The sequence below is a fragment of the Phocoena phocoena genome, chromosome X (assembly GCF_963924675.1).
Source record: "Phocoena phocoena chromosome X, mPhoPho1.1, whole genome shotgun sequence".
NCBI classification, from domain to species: Eukaryota; Metazoa; Chordata; class Mammalia; order Artiodactyla; family Phocoenidae; genus Phocoena; species Phocoena phocoena.
This window is the reverse complement of record NC_089240.1, coordinates 60512726-60534875: the sequence shown is the minus strand read 5'-3', so window position 1 is coordinate 60534875 and position 22150 is coordinate 60512726. Positions and strand designations below refer to the sequence as shown.

The following is a 22150-nucleotide window of genomic DNA, read 5'->3' as shown; positions in this document are numbered from 1 at the left end:
AGATCCTGGAACCCATATAGACCCTAGGGTGTGTGTCTCATAAAGTCAGTTGACCTCCTGTGGAGTGAATTAGGATATATTGCCTCTCAAATTGGGAGAGATGTTTGGACAGGAGAGAGTGAATGTTAAAGAGTGGCGTGTAGTCAGAATCACACTAAATCAGACTGCCACCGTTGGACTTGCTGATAAGGAGGAATAGGCGCACTTTTACTACATTTCACTCACTTTTCTTCATTTTTTTTAAAGTTTCAAATAATATTGTGTTTTAAAACTTTCTTAGCAATACAAAAAGAATTTTGCTCTCAATAGAATATTCGTTTGATAATTTTCACTGAAGCAGTGTTATTGACTCTCTGCTTAATTTTTTATTGAAGTATAGTTGATTTACAATGTTGTGTTGATTTCTGCTGTACAGCAAAGTGATGCAGTTATACATATATACACACTCTTTTTTATATTCTTTTTAAAATTATTTTTATTTATTTTTGGCTGCGTTGGGTCTTTGTTGCTGTGCGCGGGCTTTCTCTAGTTGCGGTGAGCGGGGGCTACTCTTTGTTGCGGTGCACAGGCTTCTCATTGCGGTGGCTTTTCTTGTTGTGGAGCATGGGCTCTAGGCACGCAGGCTTCAGTAATTGCAGCACACGGGCTCAGTAGTTGTGGCACGCAGGCCCTAGAGCACGTAGGTTTCAGTAGTTGTGGCTCACGGGCTTAGTTGCTCCTAGGCATGGGGGATCTTCCCAGACCAGGGATGGAACCCATGTCCTCAGCATTGGCAGGTGGATTCTTAACCACTGTGCCACCAGAGAAGTCCCTATATTCTTTTCCATGATGGTTTATCACAAGATGTTGAATACAATTCCCTGTGCTGTACAGTCAGTAGAGCCTTCTTTTTTATCTATTCTATATATAATAGTTTGCATCCACTGACCCCAAACTCCCACTCCTTCCCTCCCCCAACCCCCTCCCCCTTGGCAACCACAAGTCTGTTCTTTATGTCTGTGAGTCTGTTTCTGTTTCATAGATAGGTTTGTTTGCATCATATTTTAGATTCCACATATAAGTGATATCATGTGGTATTTGTCTTTCTCTTTCTGACTTACTTCACTTAGTATTATCATCTCTAGGTCCACCCATGTTGCTGCAAATGGCATTATTTCATTCTTTTTTATGGCTGAGTAGTAGTATTCTTTTTAAAGATAAAGATGAAGATTCCTTATCTTTGCCTGCCTGCCTTTGCTCCCCTCTTGCTTCACTCTTACCTCTTTCCTTATATTATAGAAATATTACTACAATTTGAGTTCATTGAGGCTTTTTTCCCCCTCTCTCTCCCTTATTCATTCATCCACCAATTCATCCAACAAACATATCAAGGACTATGCTAGATGCTGGAGACAGAGATGAGTAAGAACTGGTCCCTACTGTTGAGGAGCTCACAGTCTAGCATTTCCCCAAAGTCTCTCTAAATGGATATTTCCTTTTCTTCATTCCATGGTACTTTAGAATGGTATAAGACATTAAATAAGAATCCATATGTTTCCAGAGTCGGTTCTAAAGAGTGAACTTCACTCTAATCAAATGGCTGCCAAATAGAATAGATCCAATTGTTTGATCAAGTTACATGTAGCCTTGCCTGTCATAAAAAAATAATAAAAGTTTGACACCCAGCGTAGTTAAGTAAAGCATGGCACATGCAAATGATGGAATAATATACAGCCATTACAATTATGTTGTAGAACATATTGTACAAGATAATTCCAATTTTGCAAAAAAAAAAGTATGCAAAAAGAAAACAAAGGACTGGAAGGATATACATCAAAAAGAGTAGTGGTTATCTCCAGGTATGATGGATAGGATAAAAGTGATCATTGCTTTCTTCTTCAGACCTTCTATGCTTTCCAAAACTTTTACAGTGAACATTTATATTTTTGTAATCAGAAAAGTATATATGTAATTAAAATGAGAGAACTCTCATGAAGACAGGGACTGAGTTTTTACCTGTCTTATAGTATTTACAGAGCTTTAGGAGTGCTTTATAAATGGTGAATAACAAGTAACAGAATTGAGTACTATGCCATAAATGTAACAAGGCTGAAAATGAGAGTGTTGAATTGCAGGCCATACTCTTACTCAACACCTTCCCTGTCGCCCCCCATCAGCCCATTTATGTTAGAGCTTTTCATCTGTGGCTGATACATACTCAAACCTATCAACTATGGGCACTCTTGGCTTACTCAAAGAGAAAAAGTAGATATTTATTTTAAGGACATGAAGGTTCCTGGGTGTGAAGTCCCAAACCTTTCATAAGTCAGCTCTATTTCTCTTATAATAGTAACAAGTATCTATTAAACACCTGCTATATGTCAGGCAAGTGCACACCTCAATCTTAGTAGCATTGCTATGCGGTATCATTATCCCCAGTATTTCTTTCCAGTCTTTTTCTAAGTATACATGTATATAGAATTTCTCTACAAAGTTGGTATCATATTTTTTTTTTTTTTTTTTTTTTTTTTTTGCGGTACGCGGGCCTCTCACTGTTGTGGCCTCTCCCGTTGCGGAGCACAGGCTTCGGATGCGCAGGCTCAGCGGCCGCGGCTCACGGGCACAGCCGCTCTGCGGCATGTGGGATCCTCCCAGACCGGGGCACGAACCCGTGTCCCCTGCATCGGCAGGCGGACTCTCAACCACTGCGCCACCAGGGAAGCCCTTGGTATCATATTTTAACTCCTGTAAAAAATGTAACATTATATCTGGAGCGTTTTCATGTCTCATTTGCTTTTTTAATAGACTTTATTTTTTGTTTTTTTTTTAAAGAAGATGTTGGGGGTAGGAGTTTATTAATTAATTAATTTATTTTTGCTGTGTTGGGTTTTCGTTTCTGTGCAAGGGCTTTCTCTAGTTGTGGCAAGCGGGGGCCACTCTTCATTGTGGTGCTCCGGCCTCTCACTATCACAGCCTCTCTTGTTGCAGAGCACAGGCTACAGACGCGCAGGCTCAGTAGTTGTGGCTTACGGGCCTAGTTGCTCCATGGCATGTGGGATCCTCCCAGACCAGGGCTCGAACCCGTGTCCCCTGCATTAGCAGGCAGATTCTCAACCACTGCGCCACCAGGGAAGCCCCTGTAGACTTTATCTTTTAGAGTAGTTTTATGTTTGCAGCAAAATAGTAATTTGTAGTAACGGTTGTTAATTACTACATCCATTGTATGAATATAACCAAAATTGATTTGACCAATTTTCTATTGTACATTTAGATGGTTTTCTTATCTCTGTTTTAAAGATGAGAAAAATAAGACCTGGTGACTTGACAAGAGACAAATCCAAAGTCAACTGGTTAAAAAGCAGGCAGAGTTGAGATTAGAATTCTGGTCTATCTGTCTCCAGAACTCACACACATTGCCTCTGAATACACCATCAGTCCCCTTTAGATTGTCTCCCCTCAGTTTGAAACCAGGCATTCTCCACAACCAGAGCAGTCAAGGATCCAAGCATGTGTTGAGAAGGGCAGGCAATACAAAAGAACGACGTGACCCAACTGAGATGGAACAAATTGAAAATGCAAAATGAGGTACAGGGACACAGAAATAAGCAGAAGGTGTGAGATGGGTGCACAGTATACTGGTTAAGATAAAGAGAAAGCTGCGTTTGGGAAACCTAAAGGGGAAAACTCTTGCTTTTATCTCTGTATATAGGAGAGAGCAAAGATAACCTCAAGGCCATGGGGGGAGCCAGGAAGGATAAGGTTTCTGAGAAAGTGAATGAGATAAGGGAGGATAAAACTCCGGAGGACTACAAGGCTAGCAGAGGCTTAGTGTGGGAAGGAAGAAAGGCCCAGGTCAAAGAGGCAGGCCAGAGCAGGCACTGGACACCAAACCTAAAAATGTGATGGGACTCGCTTCCAGCCTGAGCCTCTTCTAGTATCTCAGATACTAAATACCCTCCAGCATTTAGGGGTCGGAGTGGGAAAGTGGAGAGAGCGGGGATTGTAAAGTGCTCTAACTCTAATGGGGACTGAGAATGGATCCTGGCACACATTTTTTAAAGCCAGTAGGCCTAATGCTAATGCCTCCTCCCCCTACCCCACTTCCCTAGCTTCAACCCCAGCCACACCCACACGCTAAGGACCATCCAGGAGGGGGAGTGTGTGTGTGCGCGCGCGCGTGCGTGCTCGTGCCTAAGAGAGCCTGAGAGACAGAGACGAGACAAAAAGAGACCGGGAGAGAGAGAGTGCGCGCCAGAGTTGGGGGGGGGGGGAGAGAGAGGGACAAGGACAGAAAGAGGGAGGGAGGGAGACAGAGACAGAGAGACAGAGAAAGGAGGAAGGAGAGCTGTCGGCATCGGTGAGGAAAACTACTGAAGAGATAACGCTGGGGGCTCCTGCGCGAAGACTCAGGGAGAAGATCTCAGAACTTACCCTAAGACCGTGGAAGGAGTGGGGGAATGTCTTTGCAGGACCTGGTTTTGGGGTCATCAGGCAGTAACGGTTACTGCATAGGCGTTGTCACTGAGCCAGAGCCATTTAACTCGCCCTGGGTGGCTGGAGACCAGGCTTAAGACACCCCACAACTCTGAGTCTCAGAATGGTTAGGGGGGCCCGAGGCTGCAGACAAGGGGAGGAGGGGCACGTGAGGGTTGGGTCACTGCCTCCCCCCACCCTTCGCTGTCACTCATTACCCCAACAGTCGCCCAGGGGGCGGGCCCCGGAGAGGTGGGGTTGGGGGGGAGGGTAATCTTGGCAGGCGCCTGCGGCATGGCGTAGGTAGGGACTGTTGAGGGGGGCGGACGCCGGGGGGTTGAACACGAGTGGGAAGCGGAGAGAGACACGGGGAGGGGGAGGGGACCGGGAACCATTTGAATGAGAGGAGGGGATCACGGGTAGAGTGGGCTCCAGGAGGTAGGGCGGGCACGGGTGTTGACGGGGGCCAGACTCTCAAGCCAGGTAAGGGAAGCAGGTGCGTAGATCTGTTTTTTGTGGGTTAGTGTACTCGGCCCTTTGGTGGAGAGGGGGTGCCGCCTTCCCCGGGGGCGGGCTTCCAAGCTCCGGAGGCTAGCTTTTCCTCCTCAACTAACGGGGCCCCGGGCGGGGGCTCAAGCTCCATCTCCCGTGCCGACGTTCCACTCCACAATTTCCAGGCATCCACTGGGCTGGGAGTCTCGCGCCGGGGGCCGGCGCTGTCTCGCGAGCCCCCTCCTTGAGCCAGCCAATGGGGTTGGTTGCTGGCGCCGCCCGCCCGCCTGGTGCAGAGCGCTGGGCGCTGTGAGCGGCGCTGCCATTTAAAGGGGCCGCGACCCCTGTCCCGGCTGCTAGGGAGGGAGGTGGAGAAGGAGCGCGGGGCCGTCGCTGTCTGCAGTTCTAGGCTTGTAGCCTTTACACTAACCCTGCCGCAGGTAGGGGTCGAGCCTGATAAAGCCGAACCGAACCTGCAGGCGGGTTCTCGCAGTAGCCGGGAGGGGGGTCTAAGGAGAGATCGTAGCTCCAAAATGTCTTCCTGTAAATGCCTGAGGTGGGGGGTGGGCAACAGGAGAAGGAGGACTGGGGGAGCAATAGGAAAGGGGGACTGGGCTGAGGAAGTGGGCGACCCTGAAAGGTAACTGGGGGGGGGAGGGGTTAGGAAGGGCAGTTTGTGGGGGCGAGGGAAGGGCTGAGGGAGGACCATGCAACGCGGGGAGGGGGGGGTGGGGCCAGACAGGGTGGGTAAAGACTGGGGAACTGGGGGGCTCTAGGAGAGAGGGGAGGGGATAGAAACTGAGAACGCGGGGGCGGGAAAGGCTCCTGTTGGCAGCGGCCCTGGGAGACTCTAAGGGGGCGTTCAGCCCGCGTTGTGGGGGGGAGTGAAAGGTGAGGGGGGAGGGGAACTGGGAGTTGCAGTGGGGTGGCGGGGGCTAGGCGGGCGGGTGGAACGACGGACTGCCTGGCGAGTGGGGCACAGGGCCAGGGCGGGGAACGCCTCTCCCCACAGGGGGCGCTGTACGTTGGTGGGGGGAGTGGTCATTTGCACTAAAGCCTGTGGAAATGCTTGTCGGTTGTGGTGGGGGCGATTCAAGAGAAATCCAAGTGGATGATGGGGTGTGTCCCAGAGCCTATATAAGAAGGAATTCTGGCGAAGACCACCTCTTCTGTCCTCTTTTCTACCCCTAACCTACAGCCTATATCCAGTCATCCTCATGGACCCCAGTGATTTCCCCAGTCCGTTTGACCCGTTGACCCTGCCAGAGAAGCCCCTGGCTGGAGACCTTCCAGTTGACATGGAATTTGGAGAGGATCTACTGGAATCCCAGACTGCCCCAACTCGAGGATGGGCCCCCCCTGGCCCTTCTCCATCCTCAGGAACCCTGGACCTGCTTGATACCCCTGCTGGCCTGGAAAAAGACCCTGGAGTCCTGGATGGAGCCACTGAGCTGCTGGGGCTGGGAGGGCTGCTCTATAAAGCCCCCTCCCCCCCAGAGGTGGACCATGGTCCTGAGGGGACCCTTGCATGGGATGCAGGAGATCAGACCCTAGAGCCTGGACCAGGGGGCCAGACCCCTGAGGTGGTGCCACCTGACCCAGGGGCTGGGGCAAATCCCTCTTCACCTGAGGGGCTACTAGAGCCTTTGGCTCCAGATTCTCCAATAACCTTGCAGTCCCCACATATTGAAGAGGAGGAGACCACCTCCATAGCTACAGGGCGAAGGGGCTCCCCTGGGCAGGAGGAGGAGCTTCCCCAAGGGCAGCCACAGAGCCCAAATGGCCCCCCCAGCCCTTCAGTGGGAGAGACTCTGGGGGATGGAATCAACAGTTCTCAGACTAAACCTGGGGGCCCTAGCCCCCCTGCACACCCTTCCTTGCCAGGTAGGTTGCCTGATCAGCTGGAAAATCAAGGATGGGGAGAGGGTGGGGGTAAGGAGGGTGGCTGTGTGTTTGGGGAAGAAGTTGTGGGAGGCGGGTGGAGAGATAAGCGTAGGGATGTGTATGGAGGAGTTGGGAGTTTGGAAGGAGGAGTGGGGGTGTGGTGAAGAAGGTTAAGGAAAGTAGGGGTAGGGGGAGCTCAGTGGCTGTGGAGGAGAAATAGGGGTGAGTTTTCAGGGGGTGAGTTGAGAAGGCTGGGTTCGGTGGCAGAGGTTCCCTTTTTCTTCCCCCAGTGGGCTTTTGGTACCAGGGTCCTCCTTCCTTCGGGATTTGGGGAGGACACCAGGCTTCTTGGTTCTAAGATCTTTCTAGCTGTTTTGTTCTAGATGAGACTGGGGTTTCTGGGTTTGATGAATGATAACTAGGCTCTGGAGCCACCAAGTGCATAGTGATTTCAGAGGAATGGTAGACATGCAGGGCCTAGGATTGTGTCTCTGATAGGGGAGGGCCAGCCTAGACTTGAGAGGCTCGCATTTCTCCCCAATTCTGCCTAGTGTTGTGCCTCTCCCAGGCTGTGACCAGGGTCTTAGGGCTTATATAACCACCTGAGTCCAGGGGAACCTCCCCATACATTAATGCTTCCTTTTTCCCTTGCTACCTTTGGGTGGTTGCATTTGTTTTTGTTGATAAACTATAAATGCTTGATGAAAGGTGTGTTACTTGTATTTCCTTAACTCCCAATGATTGGGACAGAAAGCTGGTGGGAAGGTAGGATTTGTTTCATGGAGAATAGCTGCGCGCCGCCCCCCCTCCTTAGTGCAGAGCTCAAGGTAACCCTGAGAGGGGCCCCAAGAAGCCACAGGCACTCGAGTTTTCCCTTTCAGTTTTGAGTAAGTTCTTCCCCAGGAATGGAGGTGGGGGTTGGGCCAGGGAGGGGGTGGTGAAGGCAGGCTCAAGATTTAGGTTGCTTTCTGCTTCCTTTGCAGGAGATGGCCTGACTGGGAAGGCAAGTGAGAAGCCGCCTGAGAGGGTGAGGGGGGGAGGGGATTGGAAGGAGTCTGGTTCCCCCTGTAGCTCTGGGAAGGACAGACCCTTCATTTTCCCTCCCAGATGTTGCTCTGTGGAGGGTGTGTGTGAGGAGAGTTAGGAGGAGGGAGGGAGTGCTTGTGTCTATTGCTTCTTAAGGAGAAGGTCCAGCCTCCTTTTCTCCCCTCCTCCTAAGGGCAGGGCCAAGGGTCCCTACTCTCCCTTCCCCCTCCTATTTCTGTACCCCCCCCAAACCCTGTACTAGTGCAGCTGGCCCTTTAGCCTGCCCCTGGTGTCAGCTTTCCTCCCCTCCCCATGTTTCCAAGGTGCAGAAGAGAAGCGAACGCGTTAGAAGAGTAGAGCCTCCAAAACCTGAGGTTGTGGATTCCACTGAGAGCAGTGAGTAGGCCTTGAGGAAGTGTGACCCAGTGGGATGTGGCGGCCACGGATCTCAGGGCTCCTGTAGTGCCGCACTCTGCAGAGTGCAAAGCGCCTGTCTCTGCTCTGGGTTGGCATGGGAACCAGGGGCAGTGGGGGAAATTGAAAACAAGAGCAGTGAGAATGGAGTTTCCTGTTTCAGCTCTGCCATCCCTGTCCCTGAATCTTCTCACTTGGATCCCTTCCTTCCCCTCCCTGGGAGGTTACAGAGTAACTAAGGGAGAGTGACACCGGGTGGCTTGAGATTCCAGTGTAATAGGGGCGGGGTATAAAGCCAAGAACTACAGGGATTGGGGATCCCAGGATCAGCTGAGCTACCTGTTGGTCAGGTGATGGCTGGAGGCCTGGTCCCTCAGCCTTTTCTCCCCGCCCCTCCCCCCTCTTCCTCAGTTCCAGTGTCAGATGAGGATTCTGATGCCATGGTAGATGACCCCAACGATGAGGACTTTGTGCCATTCCGGCCCCGGCGCTCTCCTCGCATGTCCCTACGCTCGAGCGTGGCACAGAGGACTGGGCGCTCAGCGGTAGGCACCAAGATGACTTGTGCCCACTGCCGGACACCACTGCAGAAGGGCCAGACGGCCTACCAGCGCAAGGGGCTGCCACAGCTCTTCTGCTCTTCATCCTGTCTCACCACCTTCTCCAAGAAGCCCTCCGGCAAAAAGACCTGTACCTTCTGCAAGAAGTACGTGAGGGTCCCGGGCTGTGGGGAGGGCAGGGATCGGGCTGGGAGTAAAGGGTGAGACAGAGACTATGTTAGCAAGAACCTAGCAAAGTGGAACTGGGAGAGAGGTGATTTAGGGAGGGGATCCGAGAGTATTTTGGTTCTGTGGTCATTGATCCCAGAGGAGGGGGGTGGAGGGTGATGAAATGAGAGGGTGGTACTGAGTGAATGTGCAAACCTGTCCCCACCTCCAGGGAGATCTGGAACACCAAGGACTCAGTTGTGGCGCAGACTGGTTCAGGAGGCTCCTTCCATGAGTTCTGCACGTCTGTCTGTCTCTCTCTGTATGAGGCCCAGCAGCAGCGCCCAATCCCCCAGTCTGGGGATCCCGCCGATGCCACTCGCTGCAGTATATGCCAGAAGACTGGAGAGGTGAGGAAGCTCGATGGGGGCTAATTTACAGAGCCTGGCCAGCCCTGAGCTGCCCCTGCAATCCTGGGGCTGCAGGGGCCAGGCCCTGTGGAAGAGGGGAGTGGGGAGGGGTAGCAGCCATCGTGAGGGAGCGTATTCAAGGATAGAGCTTCTCCAGGATGTGTGCAGCTGGCCTTCCTTGCCTCCCAGGACCTCACCATCAAGTCGGCAGCCCGATGTGCAGGTTGGGGGGTCCCTGGGCCCACTGTCTGCTGTGAAGGTCTAGGGTGAGGCGGGGCGGGCCGTCCTTGCACTAGGGTGGGTGGTGGTGGCCAGGCCCTAGCTCAGGGTATGTGTGTGTGTGTATGTGGCAGGTCCTGCACGAGGTCAGCAATGGCAGCGTGGTGCACCGGCTCTGCAGCGACTCTTGCTTCTCCAAATTCCGGGCCAACAAGGGACTGAAAACCAACTGTTGTGACCAGTGTGGGGCTTACATCTACACCAAGACCGGGAGCCCTGGCCCCGAGCTCCTCTTCCACGAGGGCCAACAAAAGCGGTTCTGCAACACAACCTGCTTGGGGGCGTACAAGAAGGTGGGGCCGAGGGAGTAGTGCATTAGAGGGCTGTGGAAGGGGGTGCGGTCCTTGGGTGAGAAATAAAGGTGCCTGATGGGTCGAGGGCTGGGAGAAATAAAACAAATAAAGGGGGTTTCAATTGTATCTGTTATGTTTTATTTTTGAAGCTGGCTGGTGGATACACAGGTCTTTGTTATCTCATCATCTATACTTTTTTTGTATGCCTGAAATATTTCATGTTTTAAAAATTTAAAAAAATAAAAGTGAAGGGACAAATCCAGCCTCAGCCTCTCCTTCCCCATCCTCACAGAAAAACACACGGGTGTACCCATGTGTCTGGTGCAAGACCCTGTGTAAGAACTTTGAGATGCTATCCCATGTGGACCGTAATGGCAAGACCAGCTTGTTCTGTTCCCTGTGCTGTACCACCTCTTACAAAGTGAAGCAGGCAGGGCTCACTGGTAGGTGCAAAGCCCTCTTCTCTGAGACCCCTGCTGGCCTTCCTTCCACCTCCCATACTCCCTTCTTCTAAAGTAACCCCTGCTGCCCGACTTCAGCCCCAACCACATCTTCCCGTGGATTTCCTGTTCCATCTCTGCACTGCCTTACACCTTCTGTGTGCTCTCTCTCTCTTTCTTTCTCTCTCTCTCTCTTTCTCTCTCTCTCTTTCTCTCTCTCCTTTTCTCTCTATGCCCCAGGCCCTCCCCGACCCTGCAGCTTCTGCCGCCGCAGCCTCTCTGACCCCTGTTACTACAACAAGGTTGATCGCACAGTCTACCAGTTCTGCAGCCCCAGCTGCTGGACCAAGTTCCAGGTACTCCAAACCCTGGACCAGGGATAAAGGGTGTGGCGACGTAGAGAGGGTATGAGATTTGGGGTAGGTAGGCCTGGGCAGAGCAAAGAACAAGCCTGACTTCCCCTACCCCTACCCGCCCACCACACACATCTTGCCCCTCCCTTACTTGTCTTCCTTCCCTCCAGCGCACAAGCCCCGAGGGGGGCATTCACCTGAGCTGTCACTACTGCCACAGCCTCTTCAGTGGCAAGCCTGAGGTCTTGGACTGGCAGGTAAGATCCCCACCCCCACCCACATCTCGCTACACAGAGACATCTGTCTGAAGGGGTCCTTCCACTTGGCTCTCGCCAGGTCCAGATGTCACAGCCCTGTCCTCCCCGCCCTGTGCCCCTGTCCCAGGACCAGGTGTTCCAGTTCTGCTGCCGTGATTGCTGTGAGGACTTCAAGCGTCTTCGGGGTGTGGTGTCCCAGTGTGAGCACTGCCGGCAGGAGAAACTCCTGCATGAGAAGCTCCGATTCAGTGGGGTGGAGAAGAGCTTCTGCAGCGAAGGTAAGGAGATGGGGAAGGGGCAGAGGGCTCTGTACCTCACAGCTGGGGAGAATGGCAGATTAAGTAAGGAGGGCTTTCAGTGTGGTCCGCGGGGCCAGGGCCTTCTGCTCAGGATGCTCTACCCCATCTGTCCCCAGGCTTTGGGCACGGGAGCTTGTTAGAGGTTTCAGGTGCACCGCCTTGAAAAGGTTGGGTCTCACGGCCATGGAGATTTCTGTGTCTCTGGACTCTTCCCTCTCGCCCCCTTTCCAGGCTGTGTGCTGCTGTACAAACAGGACTTCACTAAGAAGCTGGGCTTGTGTTGTATCACTTGTACTTACTGCTCCCAGACCTGCCAGCGCGGAGTCACCGAGCAACTGGACGGCAGCACCTGGGACTTCTGCAGTGAGGACTGTAAGAGCAAGTACCTGCTGTGGTACTGCAAGGTAAGGGGGGCAGCACGTTACAAAGGAGGGAAAAGGTGGCAGGGAGCATGGGCTCTTGTGCTGCCATCAGGGTGTGGGCTGATCTCCAGGGAGGGGGCTCCGGCTTACCCAGCCTCCAAGGGAAGCAGCACGGCTTATCCCAGGGCAGAGGGCCCAGCACATTTTAGGGAGGCAGGTCTGACCATCCTGTTGACACCCTCAGGCTGCCCGGTGCCATGCCTGTAAGCGCCAGGGGAAGCTGCTGGAGACCATCCACTGGCGTGGGCAGATCCGTCATTTCTGCAACCAACAATGTCTGCTGCGTTTCTACAGCCAGCAGAACCAACCCAACCTGGATACCCAGAGTGGGCCCGAGAGCCTCCTGAACAGTGAGTCCTGGGCAGGGGGCACAGTCTGTTAGAACTGGCCTGGACTCTTCTGGTCCTGGGCCTGGCCCCTTTCTTCTTCCTCTCCCGCTTTCACCTCATCCCTGGCCAGAGGTCCTAGTACTGCATTCTCTTTCAGCTTCCAGACTGTAGAGGTACTAGGGGAGTCTCGTTTCAAGGTTCTGAGAGTTAGATCCTACAGATTTTCTGTAAGGGATTTATTGTAGGGAATGAGTACCTGCCCAGGTAGGGTGGGGCATATGGGGGCTGTGGTTAGTTTTAAGAGAGAAGGAAGTGTTGGCATAAGCTCTGCCTTTAGTGAGAGTGAAGGCTGTTGTTTCTAGAATGTTACCCTGGCCCCTCCGCACTCCAGGGGTACTAAACTCCTGAGGGCCATCTAAATGGAAGGCCTTAAATTATGGGTCATTGGGGGGACACTATTTTTCATCCTTGGCATCCAGGAGCAAAGAATCTTTTTGGCCACTATTGCTGGGACCTAGAGAAGACTAGACCTGGGGGCGGGGGTGGAGGGAAAATTTGAGACTTCCCATTCGTATTTGGTGTTCTCTTAATGAAGCTCTCCTGGAGCAGGGGTGAGGAAAATGGAGAGCTAGTGCCTCAGATGAGAGCTTTCGTTTGCTTTGATCTACAGGTCAGTCTTCTGAGGCGAAGCCCCAGACACCCTCTCAGACCAAAGTGGAGAACAGCAACACTGTAAAGACCTCAGAGGAAAATGGGAATCTGGGCAAGGTCAGGGCAAAAGCCAGCGGGTAGGATGGTCTCAGAGGAGGGTACCATAGTCAGCAGCACTTAAATTCCTTTGTCTTTGCAGATCCCTGTGAAGATCCGAACAGCCCCCGCTGCTCCCACCCCTCCTCCACCCCCACCGCCCCCAGCAACACCCCGCAAAAACAAAGCTGCCATGTGTAAACCACTGATGCAGAATCGGGGGGTCTCCTGCAAGGTGGAAATGAAGTCCAAAGGGAGTCAGACAGGTGAGTGAGGGTGCCGAGACGCCACAGGCTGTATTCCATGGTCTTGGGCCTCCAGCCCTGTGTCTGGGAGCTGGACAAGGGGGTTTCTTAGGTGGCCGAAGTGTCCTGCATATTGTCGTCCTAGAATCCCAGAGTTGTCTCTCAACATTTGGTTCAAGGGCAGTTTTGTGACACTGAGCACGTGTTAGAGCTTTGCGGGGGTAACAAGCACCAGGTCCTGGGTCAGATGTGACCCATCTGGCAGGCGCTCTGAGAAGACCCCATTTTTGTCAGCAGAAGAGTGGAAGCCACAGGTGATCGTGCTGCCCATCCCAGTGCCCATCTTTGTGCCAGTGCCTATGCATCTGTACTGCCAGAAAGTCCCGGTGCCTTTCTCAATGCCTATCCCGGTAAGTTTTCCTGCCCTTCCTGGTGGGGGCCTCCTTTACCCTCCCAGGCTTGAGACCCACCCTGCCCCCTCCCTCTCACCAGCCGTTCCTCTCATCTGCTGGTATGGTTCTTGGCGTTTAGTTGGGATTCGTGCCTCCAGGTGCCTGTGCCCATGTTCCTGCCCACTACCTTGGAGAGCACAGACAAGATTGTGGAGACCATCGAGGAGCTGAAGGTGAAGATCCCTTCTAACCCCTTGGAGGCCGACATCCTGGCTATGGCAGAAATGATTGCAGAGGCCGAGGAGTTAGACAAGGCCTCATCTGACCTTTGTGGTATGCCATGGACAGCGGCGGTGAGGGAGACAGGGTGCTGCCGGTCTGTCTCTGCCTAAGGGGGCGGAGAGTGGTGATCTCGGTGCCTGGCGGGATGGGGGAATAGTTGGGATCAGCCCCTGAAAGCCAGTTGAGGGTGCCAAGTAGGAGCTGCAGGGACTAAGCCAACCTCTCTGCCTCCCAGATCTCGTGAGCAACCAGAGTGCAGAGGGACTTCTGGAAGACTGCGACCTGTTTGGGCCAGCTCGGGATGATGTCCTGGCCATGGCCGTCAAGATGGCCAATGTGTTGGATGAGCCTGGGCAAGACTTGGAGGCGGACTTCCCCAAGAGTGAGTAGGATTCAGGGCGTGCCCGCTGTGTACAGTAGCATTTGCGCTATCAGGAAAGGAGTGTTCCTTGTTACCCCGAGCATGAGCCTAAACAGAAGACTGTCACAGGGAGTAGTGCCAGAGATACCGGGACAGGCAGACTATTCTATGCTTGAATCTTGTTGTTGTTGTTTTTTTAATTGTGGTAAAACACATAACATAAAATTTACCATCTTAGCCATGTTTAAAAGTTTACAGTTCCGTAGTGCTAGGAACGTTCCCATTGTTGTGAGGTTTTGTGTGTATGTGCCTCTGAGCACGTTCTCAGTATATAGCTTTGTCCTGGTGACCACGATGAAGCTGTCTGGGAGGCTCATCTCTAGTCAGGTGAACAGGTAGTAGGGGTGGGGTGGGAGGACTACAGGGCTGAGGTCTTAGAAAATTGATTTCTTCTTCCTTTCCCCTCTAGATCCTTTAGATATTAACCCCAGCGTAGATTTCCTGTTTGATTGTGGCCTGGTAGGGCCTGAGGACGTGTCTACTGAACAAGACCTTCCCCGAACCATGAGGAAGGTGAGGGCTGGGGCTGCTGTATCCACAAAAGAGAGATGGAGGCTCAAAGGGCGGGGTGGGGGGGTGGCTTTCGTAGCCACATCAGCAGCCTTAGTTTCGCCTTCCCTAGCCTCCTTTCTCCACCACTGTGAGTGCTAAGGTACAGCCAAACTCTGCTCTCTCCCCAGTTCATCAGAGGTTATAAGAGCTGTTCCTGGGGTTCTGCGCTGTGGAAGCTTGCTGTGTTCTTTCATCAGTCCCCACCTCCCCTGGTGGTGAACACTGTCCTGACTAGCTTCCATGGTGCCCTGGCCTTACCTCCACCACTCCCTCCTTTCTCTTCCCCTCCAGGGTCAAAAGCGGCTGGTGCTTTCAGAGAGCTGTTCCCGGGACTCCATGAGCAGCCAGCCTAGCTGTACTGGACTCAACTATTCATATGGTGTCAATGCTTGGAAGTGCTGGGTGCAGTCGAAATACGCCAATGGAGAAACCAGCAAGGGTGATGAGCTGCGCTTTGGCCGTAAGTACCCAGGCGGGGAGCAGGGGCAGAGCTGTGATTCAGCTGTAGATGTCTACAAGTGATAAGGCTGTGATCACTTAAGGGTATCCTGTGAAGATGGGGAGCAGTTGCAGGATAAGGGGAGATGCCATCTAGGTTTCAAGGCTGAGGGCTCTTTGTGTAATTGGTGGGTTTGTTCTGGAGCTGGACGTGACTAAGGGGTGAAGAGGTTAATGGTGGAGCTAAAGGAAATTCTTAATGTGCAGTTGTCTTAATGCCAGCCACCTCCACTGTGTATCACTGCAGCCAAACCTATGCGTATCAAAGAGGATATTCTGGCCTGCTCAGCTGCTGAGCTCAACTACGGTCTGGCCCAGTTTGTGAGAGAAATCACTCGACCCAACGGTGAACGATATGAACCTGACAGTATCTACTATCTGTGTCTTGGCATCCAACAGGTACCCCTTGCGCCCTGCCTCACTTGCTGTCACTTAACACAGCAGGCAGGGTCCCACCAGAAATGATCCTGTCCCACTCCCTGTTCCTCACCTTGTTTCCTGCCTTGAACAGGCAGCTTGCCTTTCATCTCCTACTCTAGACACGACAAGAAATGAGAATACTCTTCTAAAATCAAAGCTGTGTTCCAGGACTTTTGACCAAGGAGCAGTCTTCATTGCTCTGCGGGTCCCTTTGTCATCCTGAAACTCACTTTAGGAGGGGAGGGATGGGCAGAGCTGGGTTCCCTGAGTGGTGGGGTAATGTTTGGTTCCCACTGGGAGACGTCAGCCATGCCTCAGCTGACAAGGGGGTCTGGGCTTGTGAAGAAGCGGCTGTGACACATCTCTTCCAGACTTCCTCCTCTTCCAGCAAGGCCTCAGCTCCTCAGAGCTGTAGGTATACCTGGGGAAAACCACTCTGGATCACTAAATCCAGCAACTGTTTCCCATGGGCTCCTAACGGTCAAGGTCGCCATGCGTGGGGCCTTCGGTCTCATCGTCTTTCCTCTAGGGCCTAGAGTCTAGCTCTATGTGTGTCTGTTTTTCTTTTTCCAGTACTTGTTGGAAAATAACCGAATGGTGAACATTTTCACGGACCTTTACTACCTGACTTTTGTTCAAGAACTCAACAAGTCTCTGAGTACCTGGCAGCCCACACTCCTCCCCAACAGTAAGGGACAGGGACTTAGCAACCCCTCCGCCCTTTCCTCCTTTCTTCCAGTGCACCATTCTGAGTCCAGGGCTCTTGGGTCTGCCACTCTTCACAGAAGGGTCTGAGCATAGACGTGTGTAGTGGGGTCCCTCAGGGTTAAGAGCTAGAGGAGCCAGAGCCCCTGTCCTTGAACATAAGGAGGGGATCAAGACTTAGGTCTGAAGAGCTATCTCTGGGACCCAAAATGGTGACCAGGGTTTGAGTGGTAAGTGAAGGGAAAAAAAGGAAGAAGTTGTGGGGCTCCTCAAGGTTTACGTCGACCTGCCTGTAACCTGAGGATGGTGAGCGAAGCTCTGAATGCAGGTGGAAACTGTTAAAAAATAATATCCCCCCAAAAAACCCCCACCCAATACCGAACCAAAACAAACCCCAAAATCCAGCCCCCCTGTGCAGTATAGCGAGGCGTCAGGGCTTTACGTGCAATGGTCCCTCACCGAATGAGTCTGGCGTGCCCAGTGCTTGTGAGCCGGACATGTGGGAGCAGAAGTGGTTGGGTTTGTGTAGTCAGTCCCTCCTGACCAGCCTCTCCCCCTTGCCCGTTGCAGATACGGTGTTCTCCCGAGTGGAGGAAGAGCACCTCTGGGAGTGTAAGCAGCTGGGGGTCTACTCGCCCTTTGTCCTTCTCAACACCCTCATGTTCTTCAACACTAAGTTTTTTGGGCTGCAGACGGCTGAGGAACACATGCAGCTCTCCTTCACCAACGTGGTGCGGCAGTCCCGCAAGTGTACCACCCCTCGGGGCACCACCAAGGTGGTGAGCATCCGCTACTACGCCCCTGTCCGCCAGAGGAAAGGGCGAGGTACGAAGCTGCCCCCTCCTTTGCTTTCCCCCCTCTCTACTTTCCCCTTCCGTGCCCCACCGTGCCACCAGGTTGGCCCTCTCCATTGCCCCCAGCTTCTCTATCCTTCCGTTCCTGGGTTTGCAGAAAAGATGAAAACAGCCAGTCCTTCAATCCGATGGGCAGTGGCTATTGCATAAATAGGAGGTCACCAAGCTGCCTGTTTCCCACTTTTCCTCATTTCAGGGCAGTTTACTTTTGGGGCTGGGGGGGTGGGTGTTGGACAGGTGGGAAACTGTTAGGTGTGTTTGGCTGAGGGGAAGAGTTGACAAGAGTGAATGACAGCCTTTCCATCGCTCTTTGCTAGTGGGCATAACTGCCACAGCACCTTGGTTTCCATTCTGGCCCTGGAATCAGTTCCCAAGGTCCCTTCTGAACCTGAGCCTCTACCAGGACTAATGTGCCAGGGGCTGGCGCCATCGCTGTTTATCCCAGAAGGCAACCCCAATCTTGCAGTAGGGTCTGTTTTGTCAGTTCTTCTGTGTAACTTCTGAGATCACCTCTTCAGGAAATCAACTTGGGGAAGATGATGGAGACTTTAGCAATGAAAACCAGGGTACACTGCAGAGCAACACCCTGCAGAGCGTTGGGTTGGTACAGAGAGACTGACAGATTCTTCTTCTGCCTTTATTTCTCCATGAGACTGTTTTGTGTCCTGAGGCCTTCCCCCTGTGCCCTAGACTGTGCTCTTGGAGGTGCCTCGTTGAGACTGCACTTTTAAGGAGTCTGGTTCATTCGTCTCCTCCACAGACACCGGTCCTGGGAAACGGAAGAGAGAAGACGAAGCCCCCATCTTAGAGCAGCGTGAGAACCGCATGAATCCCCTCCGCTGCCCTGTCAAGTTCTATGAATTCTATCTCTCAAAATGGTGAGTTGGCAGGTTCGCAGGAATGGCATTAGCGGTGGGGGGGGGGGACCCACAGGCTCTACTTCGCCCAGGAACTGATCTCTGTCCTCCCGCCCCACCCCCACCCCCACCATTGCAGTCCCGAAAGCCTCCGGACTCGCAACGATGTGTTCTACCTGCAACCTGAGCGGTCCTGCATCGCCGAGTCACCTCTCTGGTATTCTGTGATCCCCATGGACCGCAGCATGTTGGAGAGCATGCTCAATCGTATTCTGGCTGTGCGTGAGATTTATGAGGAGCTGGGTCGTCCCGGGGAGGAAGACCTGGACTAAGCCCACGTGCTTCCCGGATCCATCTTTCACACCAATGTCTGTCCCGTGGCCACGTCCCACAGGGCGATTGGCCCAGGAACCAATGCTACTCATTCTGAAGGGCCCTGACTGCCCTTTTCTACTCATCCATTCCCTGCCTTCCCTAGGAGTCCCTGGCTTTTGTCTTCTCCCAAACCACTTGACAACCGCAGGGCCCCAGTTCTCTGTACTGAGGGACTGGTCTCCCAGTGATGGGCAAAAACCAACTAGGCCATTTTCTTTATGTTTCAGAGTAAACCCCTTCTCCTGGGGCCAGACTCTGGGTGGAGTGTTAATGGCTCTGGTGATCCTGTTGGCTTTGGGTTTCCTGACCCATCCCACATAGGTAAAGGCCCTTGTTCCTAGGTTTGGCCAAGGGAAGAACCCAGCTGCCTTCTCTGCCCTGTGCCCACTCCCTTCTCTACTCTTCCCCGGTACCAAGCTAAAGGGTCTTGTATGAAATATACGACAGAAACCATGAAAGTAACGAGGGGACCATTTACCTAAAACACAGAGCTTAGGCACTCTTCCCCTCCCATGAGATAACTGGTGGTTGGAACCTCCTCGCCACCTTGTTCCCCCTCTCCACCCCTGCAAGCATCAACCCTTGGTGCTGCGATTAAAAAAAAATCTTCCAAATGCTTTCTTTCCCTCAAAGGCAGAGAATGACTCTTTAAGTATGGGGAGCAGACTCCTGTCCCCTTGGTTTATGTGTTTGTCTCTCTCTGCCATCTTAGGTTGGCATGAGCCATGGTGTCAACATGCTTAGCCCCCTTCTGTAACTGCTTCCCTTTAGTTCAGTGGACAGAGTTCCCAAGGCAAAAACTACCTTGTGACTTGGGTTGGGGCTGGGTTCCCCACTCTTGTTCTTCCCCCATCGTGAGAGCCAGGCCAAGCCTGTGGGGGCCCTGGGTCATGCAGGATGGGATCTGTAGTCAAAGGATAGGTGAGGAGCTGTGGGCGTGGGTCCTGCCCCCACTGCCTCCATCTCCTCTCTTCCCCCTCTTGCCTCTGTAGTTCCAGAAAACTCTTAGCACCTGGCAAAGGGGGTACCCAGTTCTTTCCCTGTTGGCTTTGCTGTTCCCCCGCCTCCTTTTTGTGTTTTTATAACTGTCACCAGTTTAGCCACTGTTTAAATTGTATATATTGTTCTGAGGCGCCTGGCCTGTCCCTTCAGTGAGCCATGCCCGCCCTTGTGTTGTAGTGAGGAGCTGTTGTCACGACTAACCTTCTGTCTCTGGAATTGTTTGTTTCAAATAAAGAGTTAAAATTGTCTTCTGCCTTCACTGGGGGAGGGAGAGCAGTGTATGGAGAGGTGAGGGATATAGAGGAGCAATGCTGGACCACTTCACATCTCTCAAGGTGTAAAGAAGTGAGGTGTCCCACCACAGGTTGAGAATCATTTTTACCCAGCTCACTGAACGGACCCACTAGGAGTATGGGCCTTTTTATAACAAATTTCCAAACACTTAAGGGAAAAATTTATTCAGCAGCTGTCTATTAAGGACCTACTATGTTTGAGTACCTAGATTCCATGTTTCAGAGAAGACAGAGATTAACTAGACCGGGATCCTATCCCCAGCAGGCTCCTGGGCTAGAGGGGAGACAGAACGGTGCACAGTTAGTTAATTGCAAGACCGGCAGAATGAAATAAATACCTAGTGCTATGGGAGAGCAGAGGAATAAGGAACTCATTTCAAGTTTACAGGGGGGTTGCGTGCAAGTTCACGAAGGGAGGTGGCATTTGACCTGGGCCTCCAAGAGTAGGTAGGAGGGGTTGGGGGACCAGCACAATCAAAGGCTGCGATTTTCTAACCCGGGAGGGACAGGATCAGATCTGTTGCTTTAGGGAGGAGATCCCTAGGACAACATGAAGGATCGGAGGTGGGGCAGATCTGAAAGCCAGGACAGCAGTGAAAGGAGTGTGGCTAAGAGATTCTGTGAGCCTCGATGGGGAGAGAGAAGCAAAAGAGAGGATGAATTCAAAATGAGTTTCAGACATTGTGAAGGTCAAGTCTGCAGGCTATGGAGGAGTGGGAGGAATCGAGCATGAAACCAAGGTTTCTAGCCTTGATGATTGGGAAAGTTAGATACTTTTTATTTTATTTTATTTTTTTTTAAACATCTTCACGATACTTTTTATTTTTTTAACAAGAAAACAAATCCACACTTCATTTACTTTTCAATAAGTTTAAATCCTCGAAGGGTACGGCGTCACATGGATTCTGTGTCCGATGGCCTTAGCACGAAGGTTCCTTCGGAATTTGGCACGAACCATGCCACTGATTCCATGAGTGCAAGTTACCTTTCCCCAGATTACTCTGGTTTTGTTAGGTTTTCCACCAGGAGTTACTGTGTTGTTCTTTGCTTTGTACACCTAAGCACATTTCTTGCCTAGATAGAATTCAGTTTCATCTCGAGCATAAGCACCTTCAATTTTAAGAAGAGCTGTAGGCTCCCTCTGGTTCTGGAGACACCGCTTATAGTCAGCAAAAGTGGCCTTGGGCCACAACCTTCGAGACATATTTGTCGTTTTAGAAGTCCTTTTCCCAGCAGGCCTCCACAGGCTCCAAGATGCCTGAAACAGCGAACGTGAGACACTTTTAACCGAGTTGGGAAACAGAGGCAGGGTTTTGTTGTTTTGTTTTTTGGGTTTGTTTGTTTTTTCAGGGGAGTAGGGGTAGGAGGAGGTTGGTAACAAGTTGAGGTTTTGATCACGCTGGGTTTGAGACTCCATTGAAACATCCATGTGGTGGGCTGTGCAACATGGCATAACAGAAAGAGCACCCAAACTGGAGTTTTTAATCATAGCTCTGCCACTAAAACTTGGGCGAGCCTACCTTTCTGTGTCTCCCCTAAAAAATACATTCATATTCTGCCCTGACTTTCTCACAGAACTGTTGCAAGGGTCAGATGAGGAAATGGATATGAAAGCAATACTGATGCTAGATATTACCATATAAACTAGGCAGTTGGAAATGTGGGTCTGAGGCTTAAAAGAGAGATGAGTTGTCTGTTTTTTTCCAGCTCTATTGAGATGTAATTGGCATATAGCATTGTATAAGTTTGAGGTGTACAGTGTGTTGATTTGGTGCACTTATATATTGCAAAATGATTACCACCATAGTGTTAGCCAACACCTCCATCCTGTCATATAATTACTGTTTCTTTTTCGCGATAAGAACTTTTAAGATCTCTCATAGCATCTTTCAAGTATATGATACAGTGTTGTTAACTATAGTTGCCATGCTGTACCTTAGATCCCCAGAACTTATTCATATTAGAACTGGAAGTGTATACCCTTTGACCAACATCTCGCCATTTCCCCCACCCCCTGGCCCCTGCAAACCACCGTTTTACTCTCTGTTTCTATGAGTTCGGCTTTTTTGGATTCCACGTATAAGTGATATCACACAGTATTTGTCTTCCTCTATCTCACCTTGTTTCGCTCAGCATAATGCATGAGGTGTCATTTTAGAAGTCATCTACAAAGGGCTCCTAGCTGAAGCTCTGGGAGTGGACAGGATCATTCAGAGGAAAATAAGGAGAGAAAAGGACCAAAAAAATGGTACCTTGGAGAATATCTCCGGTTAACCAGCGAAAGGAACTGAGAGGGAGAGACCAGAGAAGTAGGAAGAGCCACAGATCTGCCAGGTGCCAAGGGTAAAAGCACCTGATGAAAAGCTATCCTCATACCCCGGGCCAGGATGGAGTCTGTTAATTTGCTTTCACCTTCTTCCATCCTCAGCAGGGCCCAAAGCCATCTGGCT

At 51.7% G+C, this 22150-nt stretch overlaps 1 protein-coding gene and 1 pseudogene across 2 annotated transcripts; one reads left to right on the top strand and one right to left on the bottom strand.

Moving 5' to 3' along the window:
• The first annotated feature begins 6161 nt into the window (after positions 1-6161).
• Positions 6162-18362, top strand: ZMYM3 (zinc finger MYM-type containing 3). Of its 2 annotated transcripts, none has more exons than XM_065900683.1 (24): positions 6162-6828; positions 7812-7855; positions 8184-8250; positions 8680-8974; positions 9208-9385; positions 9739-9957; positions 10250-10400; positions 10638-10753; positions 10921-11007; positions 11135-11285; positions 11538-11710; positions 11913-12078; positions 12728-12789; positions 12908-13070; positions 13347-13459; positions 13600-13774; positions 13959-14105; positions 14554-14657; positions 14988-15156; positions 15442-15593; positions 16188-16302; positions 16890-17144; positions 17934-18051; positions 18170-18362. In XM_065900683.1, the coding sequence occupies exons 1-24, from the start codon at positions 6162-6164 to the stop codon at positions 18360-18362; spliced, it is 4080 nt and encodes a 1359-aa protein (XP_065756755.1). The 2 variants fall into 2 exon arrangements, with proteins under 2 accessions (XP_065756755.1, XP_065756754.1); XM_065900682.1 differs by having other exon boundaries at positions 12728-12825.
• Positions 18363-20571: 2209 nt separating this feature from the next.
• Positions 20572-20904, bottom strand: LOC136142929 (large ribosomal subunit protein eL33 pseudogene; annotated as a pseudogene).
• Between the last annotated feature and the right edge of the window lie 1246 nt (positions 20905-22150).